At 41.0% G+C, this 23,553-nt stretch overlaps 1 protein-coding gene across 1 annotated transcript in view; it reads left to right on the plus strand.

Moving 5' to 3' along the window:
* The window catches only part of LOC121324357 (nuclear factor NF-kappa-B p105 subunit-like), a 94,301-nt gene that overhangs the window by 41,086 nt on the left and 29,662 nt on the right, over positions 1 to 23,553 (plus strand). The window contains exons 11-12 of the mRNA XM_041266099.1: positions 3,480 to 3,566; positions 11,748 to 11,861. Coding sequence (XP_041122033.1) covers positions 3,480 to 3,566; positions 11,748 to 11,861 — 201 coding nt within the window. The remainder of the gene's footprint in view (positions 1 to 3,479; positions 3,567 to 11,747; positions 11,862 to 23,553) is intronic.

The raw sequence follows: 23,553 nt of genomic DNA on the forward strand, positions 1-23,553 counted from the left end.
AATTTTGACTAAGATGAGGACATTTGAATTAAGGAGTTTGAAAGATCCTTTGGGTGTGAAGAAGGCACTTCTCTACACCCAGCTCACCTGTCGAAGGGAGGAGATCGGTACTGCCTGCTGTGTAATGCCTTGTAAAAAGGTATAGGTCACTGTACAGGGCAGCTGCAGTACAATTATATTTATAGGAAATGTAAACATTTGTAGCATAAACTACATATGTCATACAAACAAGACATATTTCTGTGATGGGCAGCGAGTGTCAGAAATATGGCATTTTTATAATATATCCTCTGTATGTTTGTTATTTGGTGGCTTGATTGTGTACCTTTCTGTGTTTTATCCTGATCACTAACAACCAGTTTAGTAGATTTGCAATGTGTGTGTGTGTGGGGGAGGGGGGGGGGGGGGGGGGGGAGGGGGGGGGGGGGGGGGGGGGGGGGGGGGGGGGGGGGGTGGGGGGGGGGGGGGGGGGGGGGGGGGGGGGGTCAAATTTCAGCAGCTCTATGTAAATATACTGTGCTCCTGGCACAGTCCATTCACAGAGACACTGCTCTCACAATCCATTCACAGAGACACTGCTCTGACAGTCTATTCACATATATACTGCTCTCGCAGTCCATTCACAGACACGCTGCTCTCACAGTCCATTCACATACAGTACTATGCAAAAGTTTTAGACAGGTGTGAAAACATGCTGTAAAGTAAGAATGCTTTCAAAAACAGACGTAATAGATTATATTTATCAATTAACAAAATGCAAAGTGAGTGAACAGAAGAAAAATCTAAATCAAATCCATATTTGGTGTGACCACCCTTTGCCTTCAAAACAGCATCAATTCTTTTAGGTACACTTGCACAAAGTCAGGGATTTTGTAGGCATATAGTCAGGTATATGATTAAACAATTATACCAAACAGGTGCTAATGATCATCAATTCAATATGTAGGTTGAAACAACATCATTAACTGAAACAGAAACAGCTGTGTAGGAGGAATAAAACTGGGTGAGGAACAGCCAAACTCAGTTTACTGTCAAAAGTCATACACCATGGCAAGACTGAGCACAGCAACAAGACACAAGGTAGTTATACTGCATCAGCAAGGTCTCTCCCAGGCAGAAATTTCAAGGCAGACAGGGGTTTCCAGATGTGCTGTCCAAGCTCTTTTGAAGAAGCACAAAGAAACAGGCAACGTTGAGGAATGTAGACGCAGTGGTCAGCCAAGGAAACTTACTGCAGCAGATGAAAGACACATCATGCTTACTTCCCTTCGCAATTGGAAGATGTCCAGCAATGCCATCAGCTCAGAATTGGCAGAAAACAGTGGGACCCTGGTATACCCATCTACTGTCTGGAGAAGTCTGGTCAGAAGTGGCCTTCATGGAAGACTTGCGGCCAAAAAGCCGTACCTCGAACGTGGAAACAAGGCCAAGCGACTCAACTGTGCATGAAAACACAGGAACTGGGGTGCAGAAAAATGGTAGCAGGTGCTTTGGACTGATGAGTCAAAATTTGAAATATTTGGCTGTAGCAGAAGGCAGTTTGTTTGCCGAAGGGCTGGAGAGCGGTACACGAATGAATGTCTGCAGGCAACAGTGAAGCATGGTGGAGGTTCTTTGCAAGTTTGGGGCTGCATTTCTGCAAATCGAGTTGGGGATTTGGTCAGAATTAATGGTCTCCTCAATGCTGAATAGTACAGGTAGATACTTATCCATCATGCAGTACCATCAGGGAGGCATCTGATTGGCCCCAAATTTATTCTGCAGCATGACAATGACCCCAAACATACAGCGAAAGTCATTAAGAACTATCTTCAGCATAAAGAAGAACAAGGAGTCCTGGAAGTGATGGTATGGCCCCCACAGAGCCCTGATCTCAACATCGTCGAGTCTGTCAGGAATTACATGAAGAGAGAGAAGCAACTGAGGCTGCCTAAATCCACAGAACAACTGTGGTTAGTTCTCCGAGATGTTTGGGCCAACCTACCTGCCGAGTTCCTTCAAAAACTGTGTGCAAGTGTACCTAGAAGAATTGATGCTGTTTTGAAGGCAAAGGGTGGTCACACCAAATATTGATTTGATGTAGATTTTTCTTCTGTTCACTCACTTTGCATTTTGTTAATTGATAAATAGAATCTATTAACATGTCTATTTTTGAAAGCATTCTTACTTTACAGCATTTTTTCACACATGCCTAAAACTTTTGCACAGTACTGTATATACTGCTCTCACATTCCATTCACAGAGACACTGCTCTCACAGTCCATTCACAGAGACACTGCTCTGCTCACAGTCCATTCACATATATACTACTCTGTGACAAGGATGTGCAAAGGGGTGCAATAATACAATGTCCAGAGGTTTTGCTCCCAAAACTGTCCGTGTTTTATTAAATTTTCACAAACAAAAATAAATAAACTCTCAAAAATAAACCAGGTCTCCCCTATACTAGCAATATGGGGGAAGGGGAAGGTATACTGGCAATATGGGAGGAGGGGAAGGTATACTAGCAATATGGGAGGAGGGGAAGGTATACTAGCAATATGGGGGAAGGGGAAGGTATACTAGCAATATGGGGGAAGGGGAAGGTATACTAGCAATATGGGAGGAGGGGAAGGCATAGGGGAAGCAAAAACACAGCAGGTTTCAGTCCCAAACAAAAATAAATTAATCAAAATAAAACATTCCACGATTCCTCCATGCACGAAACTGTTCTCTCAGTGCATGTGTTTGTGAGGATCAGGTAGCTCTTGGTGTTGTTCTGTGCGTTGCCATGCAGTGGTGTGGTGCTTCCGTTTGCTTACTGCAAACACTACAAAACAAAACGCAGGATCCAGCTGCTTAGTAAGTCATTCACAGTACATTCACAGAGATACTGCTCTCCTGGCATGGTCCATTCACAGATCAGGGAATATGTTTTGACTGTTTACTGTACAAGCCTAATGAAGTTGCCTATCTAGCTTGATCTGTTAGTTTCTTTCTGTGTTTGGTACTACTGACAATTTTGAGTGTTTTTCGTCTTGGCTGGAGACTGTTTCTGCTCATCGCACTACAGCAGACCCTACTGGCCAGGTGCCTGGTGAGCTCATCGCTCTAAAGCAGATCCTACTAACCAGGTGTCTGGTGAGATCAAGCACTACAGCAGACCCTACTGATGAGATCTGGTGCCTGGTGAGATCAAGCAGACTCATGCAGGGCTGGCCTTTGTCAGCAGCTCTGACATCTGCTCTCAAACTCCTGGGTGTAAAGAGGCAATAGGTTTGGTCAGGGGTCTGAGGTCTCCTGCTGATCTTCAATTCTCCTGAGCAGTTAATCCAACATTCTAGACTGGGGAGACAGTTAGGGGTAAAATAAACAATGGGAAACACAAATATCAAGAGAAAAATGTATGACAAAATGTTTTTCTTTTTTTTTCTTTTTTTTTTAACTGTAGACAAAAGTGTGTGTTTGGTAAGTCAATGGATACTTGTTTATTTTTAAAGATAAAGAGAGAGTCCATCGGAAGAGAAAGAAACCATCGCAAGATGAACCAGCAAAGAACGGAAGAAAAGAAAGTGTGACCAGACGAGGTGCGTGTATCCTGTCATCTATAACTGTGTGAACGGATGAGATGTGTGTATCCTGTCATCTATAACTGTGTGAACGGACGAGGTGTGTGTATCCTGTCATCTATAACTGTGTGAACGGACGAGATGTGTGTATCCTGTCATCTATAACTGTGTGAACATAAGAACATAAGAACATAAGAAAGTTTACAAACGAGAGGAGGCCATTCGGCCCATCTTGCTCGTTTGGTTGTTAGTAGCTTATTGATCCCAAAATCTCATCAAGCAGCTTCTTGAAGGATCCCAGGGTGTCAGCTTCAACAACATTACTGGGGAGTTGATTCCAGACCCTCACAATTCTCTGTGTAAAAAATTGTCTCCTATTTTCTGTTCTGAATGCCCCTTTTTCTAAACTCCATTTGTGACCCCTGGTCCTTGTTTCTTTTTTCAGGCTGAAAAAGTCCCTTGGGTCGACACTGTCAATACCTTTTAGAGTTTTGAATGCTTGAATTAGGTCGCCACGTAGTCTTCTTTGTTCAAGACTGAACAGATTCAATTCTTTTAGCCTGTCTGCATATGACATGCCTTTTAAGCCCGGAATAATTCTGGTCGCTCTTCTTTGCACTCTTTCTAGAGCAGCAATATCTTTTTTATAGCGAGGTGACCAGAACTGAACACAATATTCAAGATGAGGTCTTACTAGTGCGTTGTACAGTTTTAACATTACTTCCCTTGATTTAAATTCAACACTTTTCACAATGTATCCGAGCATCTTGTTAGCCTTTTTTATAGCTTCCCCACATTGTCTAGATGAAGACATGTGTCTGCCCAGTTCTGAATCTTGTCTAGATCATTTTGAATGACCTTTGCTGCTGCAACAGTGTTTGCCACTCCTCCTACTTTTGTGTCGTCTGCAAATTTAACAAGTTTGCTTACTATACCAGAATCTAAATCATTAATGTAGATTAGGAATAGCAGAGGACCTAATACTGATCCCTGTTGTACACCGCTGGTTACCACACTCCATTCTGAGGTTTTTCCTCTAATCAGTACTTTCTGTTTTCTACATGTTAACCACTCCCTAATCCATGTACATGTGTTTCCTTGAATCCCAACTGCGTTCAGTTTGAGAATTAATCTTTTGTGCGGGACTTTGTCAAAAGCTTTCTGGAAATCTAAATAAACCATGTCATATGCTTTGCAATTATCCATTATCGATGTTGCATCCTCAAAAAAATCAAGCAAGTTAGTTAGGCACGATCTCCCTTTCCTAAAACCATGTTGACTGTCTCCCAGGACCCTGTTACCATATAGGTAATTTTCCATTTTGGATCTTATTATAGTTTCCATAAGTTTGCATATAATAGAAGTCAGGCTTACTGGTCTGCAGTTACCTGATTCAGTTTTGTTTCCCTTTTTGTGGATCGGTATTACGTTTGCAATTTTCCAGTCTGTCGGTACCACCCCTGTGTCAAGAGACTGCTGCATGATCTTGGTTAGCGGTTTGTAAATTACTTCTTTCATTTCTTTGAGTACTACTGGGAGGATCTCATCCGGCCCAGGGGATTTGTTTATTTTAAGAGCTCCTAGTCCCTTTAACACTTCTGCCTCAGTTATGCTAAAGTTATTTAAAACTGGATAGGAACTGGATGACATGTGGGGCATGTTGTCAGTATCTTCCTTTGTAAAAACTTGTGAAAAGTAATCATTTAACATATTTGCTATTTTTTTTTCTTCCTCTACGATTTTGCCATTTGTGTCTCTTAAACATTTAATCTCCTCTTTGAATGTTCTCTTGCTGTTGTAATATTGGAAAAACATTTTGGAATTGGTTTTAGCTCCCTTAGCAATGTTTATTTCTATTTCTCTCTTGGCTTTTCTAACTTCCTTTTTGACTTGCGTTTGCAGTTCTGTGTACTCTTTCTGCGTACTTTCTTTTTGGTCCTTTTTTAATGCTCTGTAAAGTGCCTTTTTTTCGCTGAATATTTTTTTTAATTGATCTATTAAACCATTTTGGCAATTTAGTTTTACATTTAGATTTGTCTACTTTAGGGATATAATTGTTTTGCGCCTCTAGTACTACATTTTTGAAGAACAACCATCCTTCTTCTGTGGGTGTTTTCTCTATTTTACTCCAATCTACTTCTGTTAGTCTCTGTTTCATACCTTCATAGTTTGCTTTTCTAAAATTGTAAACCTTAGCTTTAGTCATTACTTTTGGGGTTTTAAAAAACACTTCAAATGAGACCATGTTGTGGTCTGAGTTTGCCAGTGGTTCTCTGACCTCTGTTTTAGTTATTCTATCTTCGTTATTTGAAAAGACTAAATCAAGGCATGCCTCCCCTCTAGTGGGTGCCTTCACAAATTGTGTTAGGAAGCAGTCATTTGTCATTTCCACCATTTCTATTTCATCCTTCGCGCTACCCACCGGGTTTTCCCATTTTATTTGGGGGAAGTTGAAATCCCCCATTAGTATGGCTTCTCCTTTGCTACACACATTTCTAATGTCATTGTATAACAGATTATTTTGCTCACCGTCTGAATCTGGCGGTCTATAGCATGCTCCTATTATTATGCCTTTTGAATTTTTGTCTGTTATTCTGACCCATATTGATTCGGTTTTATTTTCTTTGTCCAGGTTTAACACCTGGGCTTCAAGACTGTTTCTTATGTATAGCACTACCCCTCCTCCTCTTCTGTCCTGCCTGTCTTTCCTATACAGTGTATACCCACAAATATTATATTCGTCCCCATCACTCTCAGACAACCACGTTTCTGTAACACCTATCACATCATAGTTACCTGTTAGTGCAGTAGCTTCAAGTTCTAGAATTTTGTTTCTGATACTTCTAGCATTTAGATAAATACATTTAATGGTTGTCTTACCTGAGTTGTTGTTCTTGTTTTGATGCGGTCTCCCTTCTGTTTTTTTGTTGATTTCTCCCCCCTTCCTTTCTAGTTTAAATGCTTCCGAACCTGCTCGAGGATCTTTTCTCCGAGTAGACTAGTTCCCTTGTTATTTAAATGCAGTCCATCCCGTCTATACAGATAGTCCTCGTTGTAGAATGTGGTCCAATGATCAAGATAGGTGAAGCCTTCCCGTGTGCACCACGTCTTCAGCCATTGGTTTTGATTAATTATTTCCAGCTGTCCATATGGTCCTTTGCAAGGTGCGGGTAGTATACCAGAAAATACCACAGTTTTGTTTTTCTCTTTTAATTTCCTTCCTAGCTCTCTGAATTTGTTTTGCAGGGATTTTGGTCTGTCTCTTCCAATGTTGTTTGTACCGATGTGGACGACTACTACCGGGTCGTCTCCTGTTCATTCCAGGAGCCTGTCCACGTTTTCAGTGATGTGCTTGATCGAGGCTCCCGGACGGCAGCACACTGTTGTAGTAAGGGGGTCCAAACTGCGAATTGAACTTGCTGTGTTTCTCAATATGGAGTCCCCAGCAATCATGACCTCCCTTCTTTTTGCTGTCTGGTCACCACTGTCAATAGGGTCCTGGATGTTGTTCCTTTCATTCTCTTGTTGTTGGTTCTGCTCATCAAAATTCTGAAGTGACTCAAATCTGTTGGTTGTTTTGATTTCTGGTGGTTGTGTTTGATGAAGTTTCTTTTTTTCCCTTCTTGTGCCTACCTGAACCCAGCTGTTCTGACCTTCTATCCTGGATCACGCGGCACTTTACGCACACTTGGTTTAGCTCCGCTGGGTTTTCTCGGATTTCCCACATCAAGCAGGTGTCACAGATTACTGGCTTGAAGACCATGTTGAGGTTTTTTTTTTGAAGTTTAGTTTCTTCTGCAGCCGTCAACCTGCTTTCAAACTGCTTCGAAACTGCTCTGTACTTTTCCACGGCTGTACTTCTCCCACTCGCTGTCGCTGGGAAGACTGCCTCGTTTAACTGCGTTGTTCTGCTGTGCTGTTGGCTCCTCCCCTCGCCCGTGTCTCAAAACGGCGCTGAATTTGAATCAGCTGCTCCGAGTTTCAGCTTGTTTGTTATCATAAAAACACACGTGGCTGTTTGACTTTGAGCTGCTGCTGTGTTTCCCCAATGTCCTCTGTTTTCTGATTAAAGCAATTCAAGATGCAATTTCTCCTTTCTGCTTCGAAACTGCTCTGTACTTTTCCACGCCTGTACTTCTCCCACTCGCTGTCGCTTCCACTCGCTGTTGACGAGGTGTGTGTATCCTGTCATCTATAACTGTGTAAACGGACGAGGTGTGTGTATCCTGTCATCTATAACTGTGTGAACGGATGAGGTGTGTGTATCCTGTCATCTATAACTGTGTGAACGGACGAGGTGCGTGTATCCTGTTATCAATAACTGTGAACGGACGAGGTGCGTATATCCTGTCATCTATAGCTGTGTGAATGGACGAGGTGTGTGTATCCTGTCATCTATAACTGTGTGAACGGACGAGGTGTGTGTATCCTGTCATCTATAACTGTGTGAACGGACGAGGTGCGTGTATCCTGTTATCAATAACTGTGAACGGACGAGGTGCGTATATCCTGTCATCTATAACTGTGTGAACGGACGAGATGTGTGTATCCTGTCATCTATAACTGTGTGAACGGACGAGATGTGTGTATCCTGTCATCTATAACTGTGTGAACGGATGAGGTGTGTGTATCCTGTCATCTATAACTGTGTGAACGGACGAGATGTGTGTATCCTGTTATCTATAACTGTGTGAACGGATGAGATGTGTGTATCCTGTCATCTATAACTGTGTGAACGGATGAGATGTGTGTATCCTGTCATCTATAACTGAACGGACGAGGTGCATAAATCCTGTCATCTATAGCTGTGTGAATGGACAAGGTGTGTGTATCCTGTCATCTATAACTGTGAACGGACGAGGTGTGTAAATCCTGTCATCTATAGCTGTGTGAATGGACGAGGTGTGTGTATCCTGTCATCTATAACTGTGTGAACGGACGAGGTGTGTGTATCCTGTCATCTATAACTGTGTGAACGGACGAGGTGTGTGTATCCTGTCATCTATAACTGTGTGAACGGACGAGGTGTGTGTATCCTGTCATCTATAACTGTGTGAACGGACGAGGTGTGTGTATCCTGTCATCTATAACTGTGTGAACGGATGAGGTGTGTGTATCCTGTCATCTATAACTGTGTGAACGGACGAGGTGTGTGTATCCTGTCATCTATAACTGTGTGAACGGACGAGGTGTGTGTATCCTGTCATCTATAACTGTGTGAACGGACGAGGTGTGTGTATCCTGTCATCTATAACTGTGTGAACGGACGAGGTGTGTGTATCCTGTCATCTATAACTGTGTGAACGGACGAGGTGCGTGTATCCTGTCATCTATAAGTGTGTGAATGGACGAGGTGCGTGTATCCTGTCATCTATAACTGTGTTAATAAGCTACTAACAACCAAATGAGCAAGATGGGCCGAATGGCCTCCTCTCGTTTGTAAACTTTCTTATGTTATAGATGACAGGATACACGCTAGGCATGATTTCCTTTACATGAGAGTACATGTTAAAACTTCATGCTGATTTGAACTCTGTTCTCGACAACATAACCACCAACTAAGACGTAGCTTTACTGTAAGCTAATGTGATCCATCTGCATCTCCATCCATTTGCGTTTCTTTCCATCTGATGATGTACAGTGGCTCTCAAAAGTATTCACCCCCCTTGGACTTTTCCACATTTTATTGTTTTACAACATAGAATCAGAATAGTTTTTGCCACTGATCAACACAAAAAAGTCTGTAATATCAAAGTGAAAAATAAAATCTACAAATTGTTCTAAATTAATTACAAATACGAAAAAGAAAATAATTGATTGCATAAAACCCCTTGAGTCAATATTTGGTAGAGGCACCTTTTGGGAGCAATTACAGCTTTGAGCCTATTTGGATAAGTCTCTACCAGCTTTGTACATCTGGACACTGCAGTTTTTGCCCATTCTTCTTTGCAAAATTGCTCAAGCTCCGTCAAGTTGGATGGGGACCTTTGGTGAACAGCAATTTTCAACTCTTTCCACATAGTCTCAATAGGATTGAGGTCCGGGCTTTGACTGGGCCACTCCAAGACATTGACCTTTTTGTTTTTAAGCCACTTTAATGTGGCTTTGGCTGTATGTTTGGGGTCATTGTCCTGCTGGAAGATGAATCTTCTCCCAAGTCTCAGGTTTTCCTCCAGGATTTCTCTGTACATAGCTGCATCCATTTTGCTCAATATCTTCACAAGCTTTCCAGGCCTTGATGCAGAGAAGCATCCCCATAGCAGGATGCTGCCACCACCATGCTTCATGGTATCTTCTTCCACTTGGTCGCATAGTCTCCCACGTGCCTTCTGGCAAACTATAGCCGAGACTTGAAGCAAGTATTTTTCAACAATGGCTTTCTTTTTGCCACTCTCCCATAAAGGCCAGTTTTGTGAAGCACCCAGGCTATTGTTGCCATATGCCCAGTGTCTCCCAGTTCAGCTGTGGAAGACTAACTCCTTTAGAGTTGCCATAGGCCTCTTGGTGGCCTCTCTGACTAGTGCCCTTCTCACCCTGATACTCAGTTTTTGAGGATGGCATGTTCTAGACAGATTCAAAGTTGTGCCATATTCTCTCAATTTCTTAATAATGGACTTTACTGTGCTCCAGGGGATATTCAATGCCTTAGAAATGATCTTATATCCTGCCGTTGTTTGGTGCTTTTGAAGAACCTTATTCTGGATTTGCTTTGAATGTTTCTTTAACTTCATGGTGTAGTTTTTTTTAGGAAATGTACTAACCAACTGTGGGACCTCCCAGAGACAGGTGTGTTTAACCTGAAATCATGTGAAACACCTTATTTGCTCACAGGTGGACTCCATTCAACTAATTATGTGACTTCTAAAGACAATTTGTTGCACCAGAGCTTATTTAGGTGTGTCATAGCAAAGGGGGTGAATACTTATGCAATCAATTATTTTCTGTTTTATATTTGTAATTAATTTAGAACAATTTGTAGATTTTATTTTTCACTTTAACATTATGGACTTTTTTTGTGTTGATCAGTGGCAAAAACTCCTAATTAAATCCATTTTGATTCCATGTTGTAGCACAATAAAATGTGGAAAAGTCCAAGGGGGTGAATACTTTTGAGAGCCTCTGTACATGGATTAGGGAATGGTTAACATGTAGAAAATAGAAAGTATTGATTAGAGGAGATTCAGAACTGGGCAGACACATGGCAAATGACATTTAATAGAGAAGTGTAAGGTTCTGCATGCAAGAATTAAAAATGTGTATTATAAATATCATATTGGAGATACTGAAATTGAAGAAGGAATCTATGAAAAAGACCTAGGAGTTTTTGTTGACTTGAAATGTCTTCATCTAGACAACGTGGGGAAGTTATAAAAAAGGCCAACAAGATGCTCGGATATATAGTGAAAAGTGTTGAATTTAAATCAAGGAAAGTAATGTTAAAACTTTACAATGCATTAGTAAGACCTCATCTTGAGTATTGTTTTCAGTTCTGGTCACCTCGCTACAAACAGGATATTGCTGCTCTAGAAAGAGTGCAAAGAGCGACCAGAATTATTCTGGGCTTAAAAGGCATGTCATATGCAGACAGGCTAAAATAATTGAATCTGTTCAGTCTTGAACAAAGAAGACTACTCGGCAACCTAATTCAAGCATTCAAAATTCTAAAAGGTATTGAAAATGTTGACCCAAGGGACTTTTTCGACCTGAAAAAAGAAACAAGGACCAGGGGTCACAAATGGAGATTAGACAAAGGGTCAATCAAAACAGAAACTTTTTTTTTTACACAGAGAATTGCGAGGGTCTGGAACCAACTCCCCAGTAATTTGAAGCTGATGTCCTGGAATCCTTCAAGAAGCTGCTTGATGAGATTCTGGGATAAATAAGCTACTAACAACCAAACAAGCAAGATGGGCCGAATGGCCTCCTCTCGTTTGTAAACTTTCTTATGTTCTTATTGAATACAGTGCTGTGTTAAGGCTAGTCACAGTTTATCACAGCTCTACATGTATTACCAGTACAGATACTGCCGTACAGAGTGACCCAGAGCTTCACTCACTCACACAGGGAACGAATACACTGACGTCTCAGGGAAGGGGAGGCACACTCTAAACTCTCAGGGAAGGGGAGGCACACACTGACGTCTCAGGGGAGGGAAGGCACGGTTTTTGTTCCAATTCTAGTTTGTTCTTTGTGTGACAGGCTTCTACTCGACTTTTGTCCCGGACTTCTCCAGCTACGAAGGGAGCTCCCACTTTCCTGTTGATAAAGCTGGCAGCTTTTGTGAGACAGGTGCTACAAGCACACCTTTAATGAGTGAGTTCCTTCAAGTTAATTTCCCTTTGCCTGTTAGTGATTTTGCAAGCATTCAAGTGGGTCCTACTGCAATTACTCAAATAAATATTTATTGTTCAGTGTTTGGGTGCTTTGTTCACAATTCAGGAGCTGCTCTTCAACTCTAGCTGCTTACCATAGCACATAAGAACACAAGACAGCTTACGAACGAGAGAAGGCTATCCATCTCGTCTAAGCTTGTCGGGTTCCCAGTAGTTTATTGACCACATAACTTTGTCAAGGTGGTCTTAAAGGATCCAAGTGATTCAGTCTTAATGACATTCCATCCCCTCACCACTCTGTGCGAAGAAGTGTCTTCCCAGCGACAGCGAGTGGGAGAAGTACAGCGTGGAAAAGTACAGAGCAGTTTCGAAGCAGAAAGGAGAAATTGCATCTTGAATTGCTTTAATCAGAAAACAGAGGACATTGGGGAAACACAGCCGCGTGTGTTTTTCTGATAACAAACAAGCTGAAACTCGGAGCAGCTGATTCAAATTCAGCGCCGTTTTGAGACACGGGCGAGGGGAGGAGCCGACAGCACAGCAGAACAACGCAGTTAAACGAGGCAGTCTTCCCAGCGACAGCGAGTGGGAGAAGTACAGCGTGGAAAAGTACAGAGCAGTTTCGAAGCAGTTTGAAAGCAGGTTGACGGCTGCAGAAGAAACTAAACTTCAAAAAAAAAAAACCCTCAACATGGTCTTCAAGCCAGTAATCTGTGACACCTGCTTGATGTGGGAAATCCGAGAAAACCCAGCGGAGCTAAACCAAGTGTGCGTAAAGTGCCGCGCGATCCAGGATTTGCATAAACTAGTAAGCATGCTAGAAATGGAGCTGGAGGAAGTGAGACAGCAACAGGATCTTGAGGAACTGGCACACCCACAATTCATGGAAGTCTGCATCACCCCTAACAGACTGAAAGCCACCAGGGAGATAGAAGGTCAGAACAGCTGGGTTCAGGTAGGCAGAAGCAGGGAAAAAAAGAAACTTCGTCGAACACCACCAGAAATCAAAACAACCAACAGATTTGAGTCACTTCAGAATGGTGATGAGCAGAACCAACAACAAGAGAATGAAAGGAACAACATCCAGGACCCTATTGACAGTGGTGACAAGACAGTAAAAAGAAGGGAGGTCATGATTGTTGGGGACTCCATATTGAGAAACACAGCAAGTTCAGTTCGCAGTTTGGACCCCCTTACTACAACAGTGTGCTGCCTTCCGGGAGCCTCGGTCAAGCACATCACTGAGAACGTGGACAGGCTCCTAGAACGAACAGGAGACGACCCGGTAGTAGTCGTCCACATCGGTACAAACAACATTGGAAGAGACAGACCAAAATCCCTGCAAAACAAATTCAGAGAGCTAGGAAGGAAATTAAAAGAGAAAACCAAAACTGTGGTATTTTCTGGTATACTACCCGCACCTTGCAAAGGACCATATGGACAGCTGGAAATAATAAATCAAAACGAATGGTTGAAGACGTGGTGCACACGGGAAGGCTTCACCTATCTTGATCATTGGACCACTTTCTACAACGAGGACTATCTGTATAGACGGGATGGACTGCATTTAAATAACAAGGGAACCAGTCTACTTGGAGAAAAGATCCTCGAGCAGGTTCGGAAGCATTTAAACTAGAAAGGAAGGGGGGAGAAATGAACAAAAAAACAGAAGGGAGACCGCATCAAAACAAGAACAACAACTCAGGTAAGACAACCATTAAATGTATTTATCTAAATGCTAGAAGTATCAGAAACAAAATTCTAGAACTTGAAGCTACTGCACTAACAGGTAACTATGATGTGATAGGTGTTACAGAAACATGGTTATCTGAGAGTGATGGGGACGAATATAATATTTGTGGGTATACACTGTATAGGAAAGACAGGCAGGACAGAAGAGGAGGAGGGGTAGCGCTATACATAAGAAACAGTCTTGAAGCCCAGGTGTTAAACCTGGACAAAGAAAATAAAACCGAATCAATATGGGTCAGAATAACAGACAAAAATTCAAAAGGCATAATAATAGGAGCATGCTATAGACCGCCAGATTCAGACGGTGAGCACAATAATCTGTTATACCATGACATTAGAAATGCGTGTAGCAAAGGAGAAGCCATACTAATGGGGGATTTCAACTTCCCCCAAATAAAATGGGAAAATGGGTAGCACCCGAAAACCCGGTGGGTAGCGCGAAGGATGAAATAGAAATGGTGGAAATGACAAATGACTGCTTCCTAACACAATTTGTCAAGGCACCGACTAGAGGGGAGGCATGCCTTGATTTAGTCTTTTCAAATAACAAAGACAGAATAACTAAAACAGAGGTCAGAGAACCACTGGCAAACTCAGACCACAACATGGTCTCATTTGAAGTGTTTTTTAAATCCTCAAAAGTAAAGACTAAAGCTAAGGTTTACAATTTTAGAAAAGCAAACTATGAAGGTATGAAACAGAGACTAACAGAAGTAGATTGGAGTAAAATAGAGAAAACACCCACAGAAGAAGGATGGTTGTTCTTCAAAAACGTAGTACTAGAGGCGCAAAACAATTATATCCCTAAAGTAGACAAATCTAAATGTAAAACTAAATTGCCAAAATGGTTTAATAGATCAATTAAAAAAAATATTCAGCGAAAAAAGGCACTTTACAGAGCATTAAAAAAGGACCAAAAAGAAAGTACACAGAAAGAGTACACAGAACTGCAAATGCAAGTCAAAAAGGAAGTTAGAAAGGCCAAGAGAGAAATAGAAATGAACATTGCTAAGGGAGCTAAAACCAATTCCAAAATGTTTTTCCAATATTACAACAGCAAGAGAACATTCAAAGAGGAGATTAAATGTTTAAGAGATACAAATGGCAAAATCATAGAGGAAGAAAAAAAAATAGCAAATATGTTAAATGATTACTTTTCACAAGTTTTTACAAAGGAAGATACTGACAACATGCCCCACATGTCATCCAGTTCCTATCCAGTTTTAAATAACTTTAGCATAACTGAGGCAGAAGTGTTAAAGGGACTAGGAGCTCTTAAAATAAACAAATCCCCTGGGCCGGATGAGATCCTCCCAGTAGTACTCAAAGAAATGAAAGAAGTAATTTACAAACCGCTAACCAAGATCATGCAGCAGTCTCTTGACACAGGGGTGGTACCGACAGACTGGAAAATTGCAAACGTAATACCGATCCACAAAAAGGGAAACAAAACTGAACCAGGTAACTACAGACCAGTAAGCCTGACTTCTATTATATGCAAACTTATGGAAACTATAATAAGATCCAAAATGGAAAATTACCTATATGGTAACAGGGTACTGGGAGACAGTCAACATGGTTTTAGGAAAGGGAGATCGTGTCTAACTAACTTGCTTGATTTTTTTGAGGATGCAACATCGATAATGGATAATTGCAAAGCATATGACATGGTTTATTTAGATTTCCAGAAAGCTTTTGACAAAGTCCCGCACAAAAGATTAATTCTCAAACTGAACGCAGTTGGGATTCAAGGAAACACATGTACATGGATTAGGGAGTGGTTAACATGTAGAAAACAGAAAGTACTGATTAGAGGAAAAACCTCAGAATGGAGTGTGGTAACCAGCGGTGTACCACAGGGATCAGTGTTAGGTCCTCTGCTATTCCTAATCTACATTAATGATTTAGATTCTGGTATAGTAAGCAAACTTGTTAAATTTGCAGACGACACAAAAGTAGGAGGAGTGGCAAACACTGTTGCAGCAGCAAAGGTCATTCAAAATGATCTAGACAAGATTCAGAACTGGGCAGACACATGGCAAATGACATTTAATAGAGAAAAGTGTAAGGTACTGCACGCAGGAAATAAAAATGTACATTATAAATATCATATGGGAGATATTGAAATTGGAGAAGGAATCTATGAAAAAGACCTAGGAGTTTTTGTTGACTCAGAAATGTCTTCATCTAGGCAATGTGGGGAAGCTATAAAAAAGGCTAACAAGATACTCGGATACATTGTGAAAAGTGTTGAATTTAAATCAAGGGAAGTAATGTTAAAACTGTACAATGCACTAGTAAGACCTCATCTTGAATATTGTGTGCAGTTCTGGTCACCTCGCTATAAAAAAGATATTGCTGCTCTAGAAAGAGTGCAAAGAAGAGCGACCAGAATTATTCCGGGCTTAAAAGGCATGTCATATGCAGACAAGCTAAAAGAATTAAATCTGTTCAGTCTTGAACAAAGAAGACTACGTGGCGACCTAATTCAAGCATTCAAAATTCTAAAAGGTATTGACAGTGTCGACGCAAGGGACTTTTTCAGCCTGAAAAAGGAAACAAGGACCAGGGGTCACAAATGGAGTTTAGAAAAAGGGGCATTCAGAACAGAAAATAGGAGACACTTTTTTACACAGAGAATTGTGAGGGTCTGGAATCAACTCCCCAGTAATGTTGTTGAAGCTGACACCCTGGGATCCTTCAAGAAGCTGCTTGATGAGATTTTGGGATCAATAAGCTACTAACAACCAAACGAGCAAGATGGGCCGAATGGCCTCCTCTCGTTTGTAAACTTTCTTATGTTCTTATGTTCTTATGTCTCCTTCAGCAACCTGACTAGGCAGCCCATTCCACCCCCTCACCACTCTGTGTGAAGTGTCTCTCCACTAATTTCCAACTGTGTCCTCCGGTCTTGGTTTCTGTACTGCTGTAAAGTATTGGTTGAGTTCTCTCAGCATGTCTTCATATCTCATTCTTGTAAGCCCTGAGTTTAGTCTGGTTGCTCTTCGTTGGACTCTCTCCAGGGTCATAATGTCTCTTGTGCTGTGTTGACCAGAATTGGACAAAATACTGTGTGTCTCACTAGTGCATTATACAACCTCATCATAACCTCCTTGGATTTGTGCTCTACACTTTCGATTGCTGTGTGGTTGCTATGAAACAGATCTACCATAATGCCTTCATAGAAGTGGAAGCTAGCACCATGTAGTGAACCAAGTTTCCTTATGTTTTGCTGGCAGTACACAGTGTACTGTATGGTGCTGTGGCTTACTAGTGTAAGGACACTCCAGCTCATCTTGCCTATGTTATGCCAATGGCAGGCAACTAGAACTGAAGAGCAGCTCCTGAACCCTGGTCAAAGTATCATACCACAGACCTCCTCTGTTCCCACAGCATTAAAGAAACTCATTGCAAAAATACTTTAGAACACACTTGTGTGTAATGGGCTTCTCCCATGACAGATTCATTTGCTATGAAAATGGAATCCCTGAGACATATATATACTTATATATATATTATATATATATATATATATAATATTAGTCTTTATTAGTATATATATATATATATATATTTATATATAATATATAATTATAGATCCCACCACACACACAGGTGTGATATACTATATATATATATATATATATATATATATATATATATATATATATATATATATATATATATATATATATAAAATATGGTGAAGAACAGAGACTTCCTACAACTGGATTGGAGGTCTTAAACGCCATTGAATACCCTCTGAATGCTGTCTTTTAAAATCATGTTGTGTAAAGGTGGCTTCCTCTGTGGCATTTCATCTATTTAAATTGAGTTCAGAAATAAAGCAGAACTCTGAATGTTTGGTGCTTCAGGAGCGTTATAGTAACCACAACAGCAACTCCACTTTGGTTGACAGTTGGAATAAATCAAACCACTGGATGAGGACTGATAACTTAGGTCTGTTTTAAAACATGAGATTCGGTGCAGCCCTGGGCTTCTCTCAGGGAATCTCAATTGTGCTGAATTGTGCTGTGCTTTGTTCATGTGTATTTTGTCCAGATTGAAACTGCCAAACTCATTTGTGATTGTAACTCGAAAGGCCCTGTAGCTGTCATCCATTTAAGCTGCAGTATAAATGGTTGTGCAGGATATAAGCCTGCTCTACCATGTGATGCAGAGAAAACACTTTGAAATGCAAAATCTTGCATGAATTGTGGCCTATTTCTGTCTGCATTATTGCCAGAATGCTGTTGATGCCTTAGTGGTAATCCAGAGCAATTTCAAGCAGTGTAGATTATATAGCTGGGTGACTGATAGGGGAATAAACAAGATAATACCATTCCTGTGACCCCCAGTCAGCCAGAGGGCTTCAGGGAATTGAAACCGAGCAACCAAACCCCCTGGTCCCTCTGCATTTATTTTTTGATTTCATCAATTTGAAGAGATGAATGCATGACCACAAGCAGTATTGCAGGAAATATCGCCAATTGTGATAACGAGATCCCAATAGACAATAAATGTGTATTGATCCTATTAGGATTGTGAAACATTTTAAACATGCGTGGGTTTCATATTTATTTTTCATATTTCACAAATGTTTTGAATTCAGAGCTTCTAGCAGCAACAGTAATGTTTAATCCATAAAAACAAAATAAATCCATCAATGAGTAAATGGTCAGTTACTGGAGGTAAAAACAGAAAGCATGATGAAGATTACAGGGGGTGTGATTTCAGAACAGAATCATGTGGGTCCCAAGGTCTCTCCTGGTAAAGGCAGGGTGAGTCCTACAGTCAGAGGAGAACAGATTCACATCCTGGCTCTGCGAAATCGCTTTGGCTCTCGTGATCCCACTAGTAAGGGAGGCAAAGCCACCAGGGACAGTTTCTCCTCACTGCACTACATCGGTTGTGAGAAGAACCTGCTGCCCAGGAGCCTGGTGAGATGAGGTGGACACCTGCAAGGACAGCCATAGTCCCCCAGGGGCCAGTAGCTTGCTGACATCCGTTCTCGAGTTCTTGGGTGTAAAGAGGTGATTGGCGTTGGTGCAGGGTCAGAGGATGCCCTGTGACCTTTAGTTCTCCAGAGATCTTGTGGGGAGTTACTGTGGTGAGGAGTGAGGTAACATAATAGGGGAGCAAACAGGGGGATTGGGCATACTGCACCAGCACTTTTATCATAGAACATGCTTTGAAAAGATATTAGTTTGGAAATTACAGATTAGTTTCAAATTAGTGAATTACAAAAATAGACACATAGACACCCCCATATAAAAGCCCAGATTGGTTGGTAACACATGTTAACAATATGGCAAGCCAGGGTAAACTAAAGTAAATCCATACTATAATCATTGGAAAAGCATGGGAACACTTCAGAATTACTGTGGTAAACTTTTGCAGGCCCATCTAAATATAATATAAAAAAGTACTAGAGCCCCATCCAAAAACTGCAGTATATTAGAGGAACTACAGTGTTTTTGCATGGTACTATAGTATTATATATGCAGTCATTTTTCCACCATTTGAATGAATGTATCTGTTAAATATGTCTATCCTTCATATCTATAGTTTTCATATCACTATGGCAACATATATCAGGCTTGAAGGATTAGAGTAGATTTATTTCTCATTCAATGCATACTATTAATATGTAATCAATACATGAAATGTACACAAAGAAAGAAGCTGTACATGAGGCATTGTCAAATATATTACTAATCCAGGGCGAAGCACGACATCTTATTTCAGTATTGTCAGTGGTTAAGTCAATGTCTGTGGCTTGGGAAAATATATGAATGTAGCCGTTACAAATGTAAAAATAATCTCCAAAAGTAATCGTTTAAACAAAATAATTCCACAGATTGTTACAAGCGTGCACATCTATTCACTATACAGGTTTCAAATGTGTTTGTTACAGTGGCTCTCAAAAGTATTCACCCCCCTTGGACTTTTCCACATTTTATTGTGTTACAACATGGAATCAAAATGGATTTATTAGGAGTTTTTGCCACTGATCCACACAAAACAAAGTCATAATGTCAAAGTGAAAAATAGAATCTACAAATTGTTCTATATTAATTACAAATACAAAACAGAAAATAATTGACTGAATAAGTATTCGCCCCCTCGAGTCAATATGTGATAGAAACACCTATTGGCAGCAATTACAGCCGTGAGTCTATCTGGATAAGTCTCTACCAGCTTTGCACATCTGGACACTGCAATTTTTGCCCATTCTTCTTTGCAAAATTGCTCAAGCTCCATCAAGTTGGATGGGAACAGCAATTTTTAACTCTTTCCACATAGTCTCAGTAGGATTGAGGTCCGGGCTTTGACTGGGCCACTCCAGGACATTGACCTTTTTGTTTTTAAGCCACTCCACTGTGGCTTTGGCTGTATGTTTGAGGTCATTGTCCTGCTGGAAGATGAATCTTCTCCCAAGTCCCAACTCTTGCAGACTTCAGCAGGTTTTCCTCCAGGATTTCTCTGTACTTTGCTGCATCCATTTTGCCCTCTAGCTTCACAAGCTTTCCAGGCCCTGATGCAGAGAAGCATCCCCATAGCATGATGCTGCCACCACCATACTTCACTGTAGGGATGGTGTTCTCAGGACGATGTGCGGTGTTAGGCTTGCGCCAAACATAGCGCTTAGCGTTGAGGCCAAAAAGCTCTATTTTGGTCTCATCAGACCATAGAATCTTCTTCCACTTGGTCTCAGAGTCTACCACATGCCTTCTGGCAAACTCTAGCTGAGATTTGATGTGAGTTTTTTTCAACAATGGCTTTCTTTTTGCCACTCTCCCATAAAGGCCAGTTTTGTGAAGCACCCGGGCTATTGTTGCCATCTGCACAGTGTCTTCCAGCCGTGGAAGACTGTAACTCCTTTAGAGTTGCCAGAAGCCTCTTGGTGGCCTCCCTGACTAGTTCCCTTCTGGCCTGGATACTCAGTTTTTGAGGACGGTCTGTTCTAGACTGATTCAGAGTTGTGCCATATTCTCTCCATTTCTTAATAATGGACTTTACTGTGCTCCGGGGGATATTCAATGCCTTGGAAATATTCTTGTATCCTACCCCTGATTGGTGCTTTTAAAGAACCTTATTCCAGATTTGCTTTGAATGTTCCTTCGTCTTCATGATGTAGTTTTTGTTAGGAAATGTACTAACCAACTGTGGGACCTCCCAGAGACAGGTGCATTTAACCTGAAATCATGTGAAACACCTTAATTGCACACAGGTTGACTCCATTCAACTAATTATGTGACTTCTTCTAAAGACTATTGGTTGAACGAGAGCTTATTTAGGTGTGTCATAGCAAAGGGGGTGAATACTTATGCAATCAGTTATTTTCTGTTTTATATTTGTAATTAATTTAGAACAATTTGTAGATTAATTTTTCACTTTGACGTTATGGACTTTTTTTGTGTTGATCAGTGGTATGTTGTAACACAATAAAATGTGGAAAAAAAGTCCAAGGGGGGGTGAATAGTTTTGAGAGCCACTGTATTTCAAACAGGGCATCTGCTACTGCACTGAGTTACAGAAATCTATGTTGCACTTGTTCAGATTGTCATTGCTCCACCCCTTCAATGACTTTCTCTCCTGTCATTAAACAACCAGCTGCTTCCCGTAATGACTGACATGCTTTTAAGCCAGTAACATGCTTTGACCCTGAAGACACTGCTGGGGTGAAATGACCTGGGAAGTAAAGCAGTAACAGACTTCCTGGAAGACAAGGCAAGCACAATGAGAACTTTCCTTAACCTAGTGTAGTAGCAGGTCCTGTGGCATGTTTGAAATAATGACACGTTTGAGACCTACCGTGTAATGAAAGAAAGAGCACACCTGGTAAGATTTCTGAAATTACTGTGTAGCTACAATCACTTTAACATGATCCAAGCTATATGAGTTGCATTAGGTCAGTGAAACACAATATTCAGAGTATGTGGAATATCTTATTTAACAAATAACCATGTAATGAAGGCAGTGGCGCAACCAGCATTACTTTTTTTGGGGGGGGGGGGTTGGGGGGGGGGGGGGGGGGGGTTGGCAAGTCCACCTGAAAATGTAAACTGAAAAAAGTTAATAAATAAATAAATAACCTTAGTCAGGTTTACAGGCGTGTGTGTTATATGAATAATAATAATAATTTTGGTTTCCTTTTGCCAGTCTTACTTGACTAAATTCCTACTTGGTTTGATTGAATGAGCACAAAAAGCTTTTGAAATACCACTGCTTCAGATTATTACTAATGTTTAATAACAGTAACAACATATTATTTAGAGTTGGTGCTGAACTTAAACCCGATCATGGTCCAGTAGCACAAAAACCTTCCTTATTATAAACAACAACAAAACAAAAAATGACCGTAAACCTGGTTCCCGAAAGAGAAGATGGCCACCAAAACAACGTTATGGGATACACTCCTGCCTACTGGTAGGTGTCAATGAGCTTTCTATCAAAGCTGCCGATAGGCCCTCTCCCCTCGGTGACCCCCTCGGTCCCGCCTCCCGAGGGTACTTAACCGTCACGCAGGGGAGATTCGCTCTCTTTCACGATGAAACCGTGATGTCAACCGATGCGACCTCGTGGTTGGTGGCCATCTTCACTTTCAGGGAACCAGGTTTACGGTAAGTAAACTAACATTCCCTTTCAAATCAAAGATGGCCACCAAAACATTGTTATGGGAAACGTGTGCCAGAGCCGTTGCGAGGGAGAAAAGAACAGCAGCATAAGAACATAAGAACATAAGAAAGTTTACAAACGAGAGGAGGCCATTCGGCCCATCTTGCTCGTTTGGTTGTTAGTAGCTTATTGATCCCAAAATCTCATCAAGCAGCTTCTTGAAGGATCCCAGGGTGTTAGCTTCAACAACATTTCTGGGGAGTTGATTCCAGACCCTCACAATTCTCTGTGTAAAAAAGTGTCTCCTATTTTCTGTTCTGAATGCCCCTTTGTCTAATCTCCATTTGTGACCCCTGGTCCTTGTTTCTTTTTTCAGGCTGAAAAAGTCCCTTGGGTCGACACTGTCAATACCTTTTAGAATTTTGAATGCTTGAATTAGGTCGCCACGTAGTCTTCTTTGTTCAAGACTGAACAGATTCAATTCTTTTAGCCTGTCTGCATATGACATGCCTTTTAAGCCCGGAATAATTCTGGTCGCTCTTCTTTCACTCTTTCTAGAGCAGCAATATCTTTTTTATAGCGAGGTGACCAGAACTGAACACAATATTCAAGATGAGGTCTTACTAGTGCATTGTACAGTTTTAACATTACTTCCCTTGATTTAAATTCAACACTTTTCACAATGTATCCGAGCATCTTGTTAGCCTTTTTTATAGCTTCCCCACATTGTCTAGATGAAGACATTTCTGAGTCAACAAAAACTCCTAGGTCTTTTTCATAGATTCCTTCTCCAATTTCAATATCTCCCATATGATATTTATAATGTACATTTTTATTTCCTGCGTGCAGTACCTTACACTTTTCTCTATTAAATCATTTGCCATGTGTCTGCCCAGTTCTGAATCTTGTCTAGATCATTTTGAATGACCTTTGCTGCTGCAACAGTGTTTGCCACTCCTCCTACTTTTGTGTTGTCTGCAAATTTAACAAGTTTGCTTACTATACCAGAATCTAAATCATTAATGTAGATTAGGAATAGCAGAGGACCTAATACTGATCCCTGTGGTACACCGCTGGTTACCACACTCCATTCTGAGGTTTTTCCTCTAATCAGTACTTTCTGTTTTCTACATGTTAACCACTCCCTAATCCATGTACATGTGTTTCCTTGAATCCCAACTGCGTTCAGTTTGAGAATTAATCTTTTGTGCGGGACTTTGTCAAAAGCTTTCTGGAAATCTAAATAAACCATGTCATATGCTTTGCAATTATCCATTATCGATGTTGCATCCTCAAAA

This window comes from Polyodon spathula, chromosome 12 (assembly GCF_017654505.1).
Source record: "Polyodon spathula isolate WHYD16114869_AA chromosome 12, ASM1765450v1, whole genome shotgun sequence".
Taxonomy (NCBI): domain Eukaryota; kingdom Metazoa; phylum Chordata; class Actinopteri; order Acipenseriformes; family Polyodontidae; genus Polyodon; species Polyodon spathula.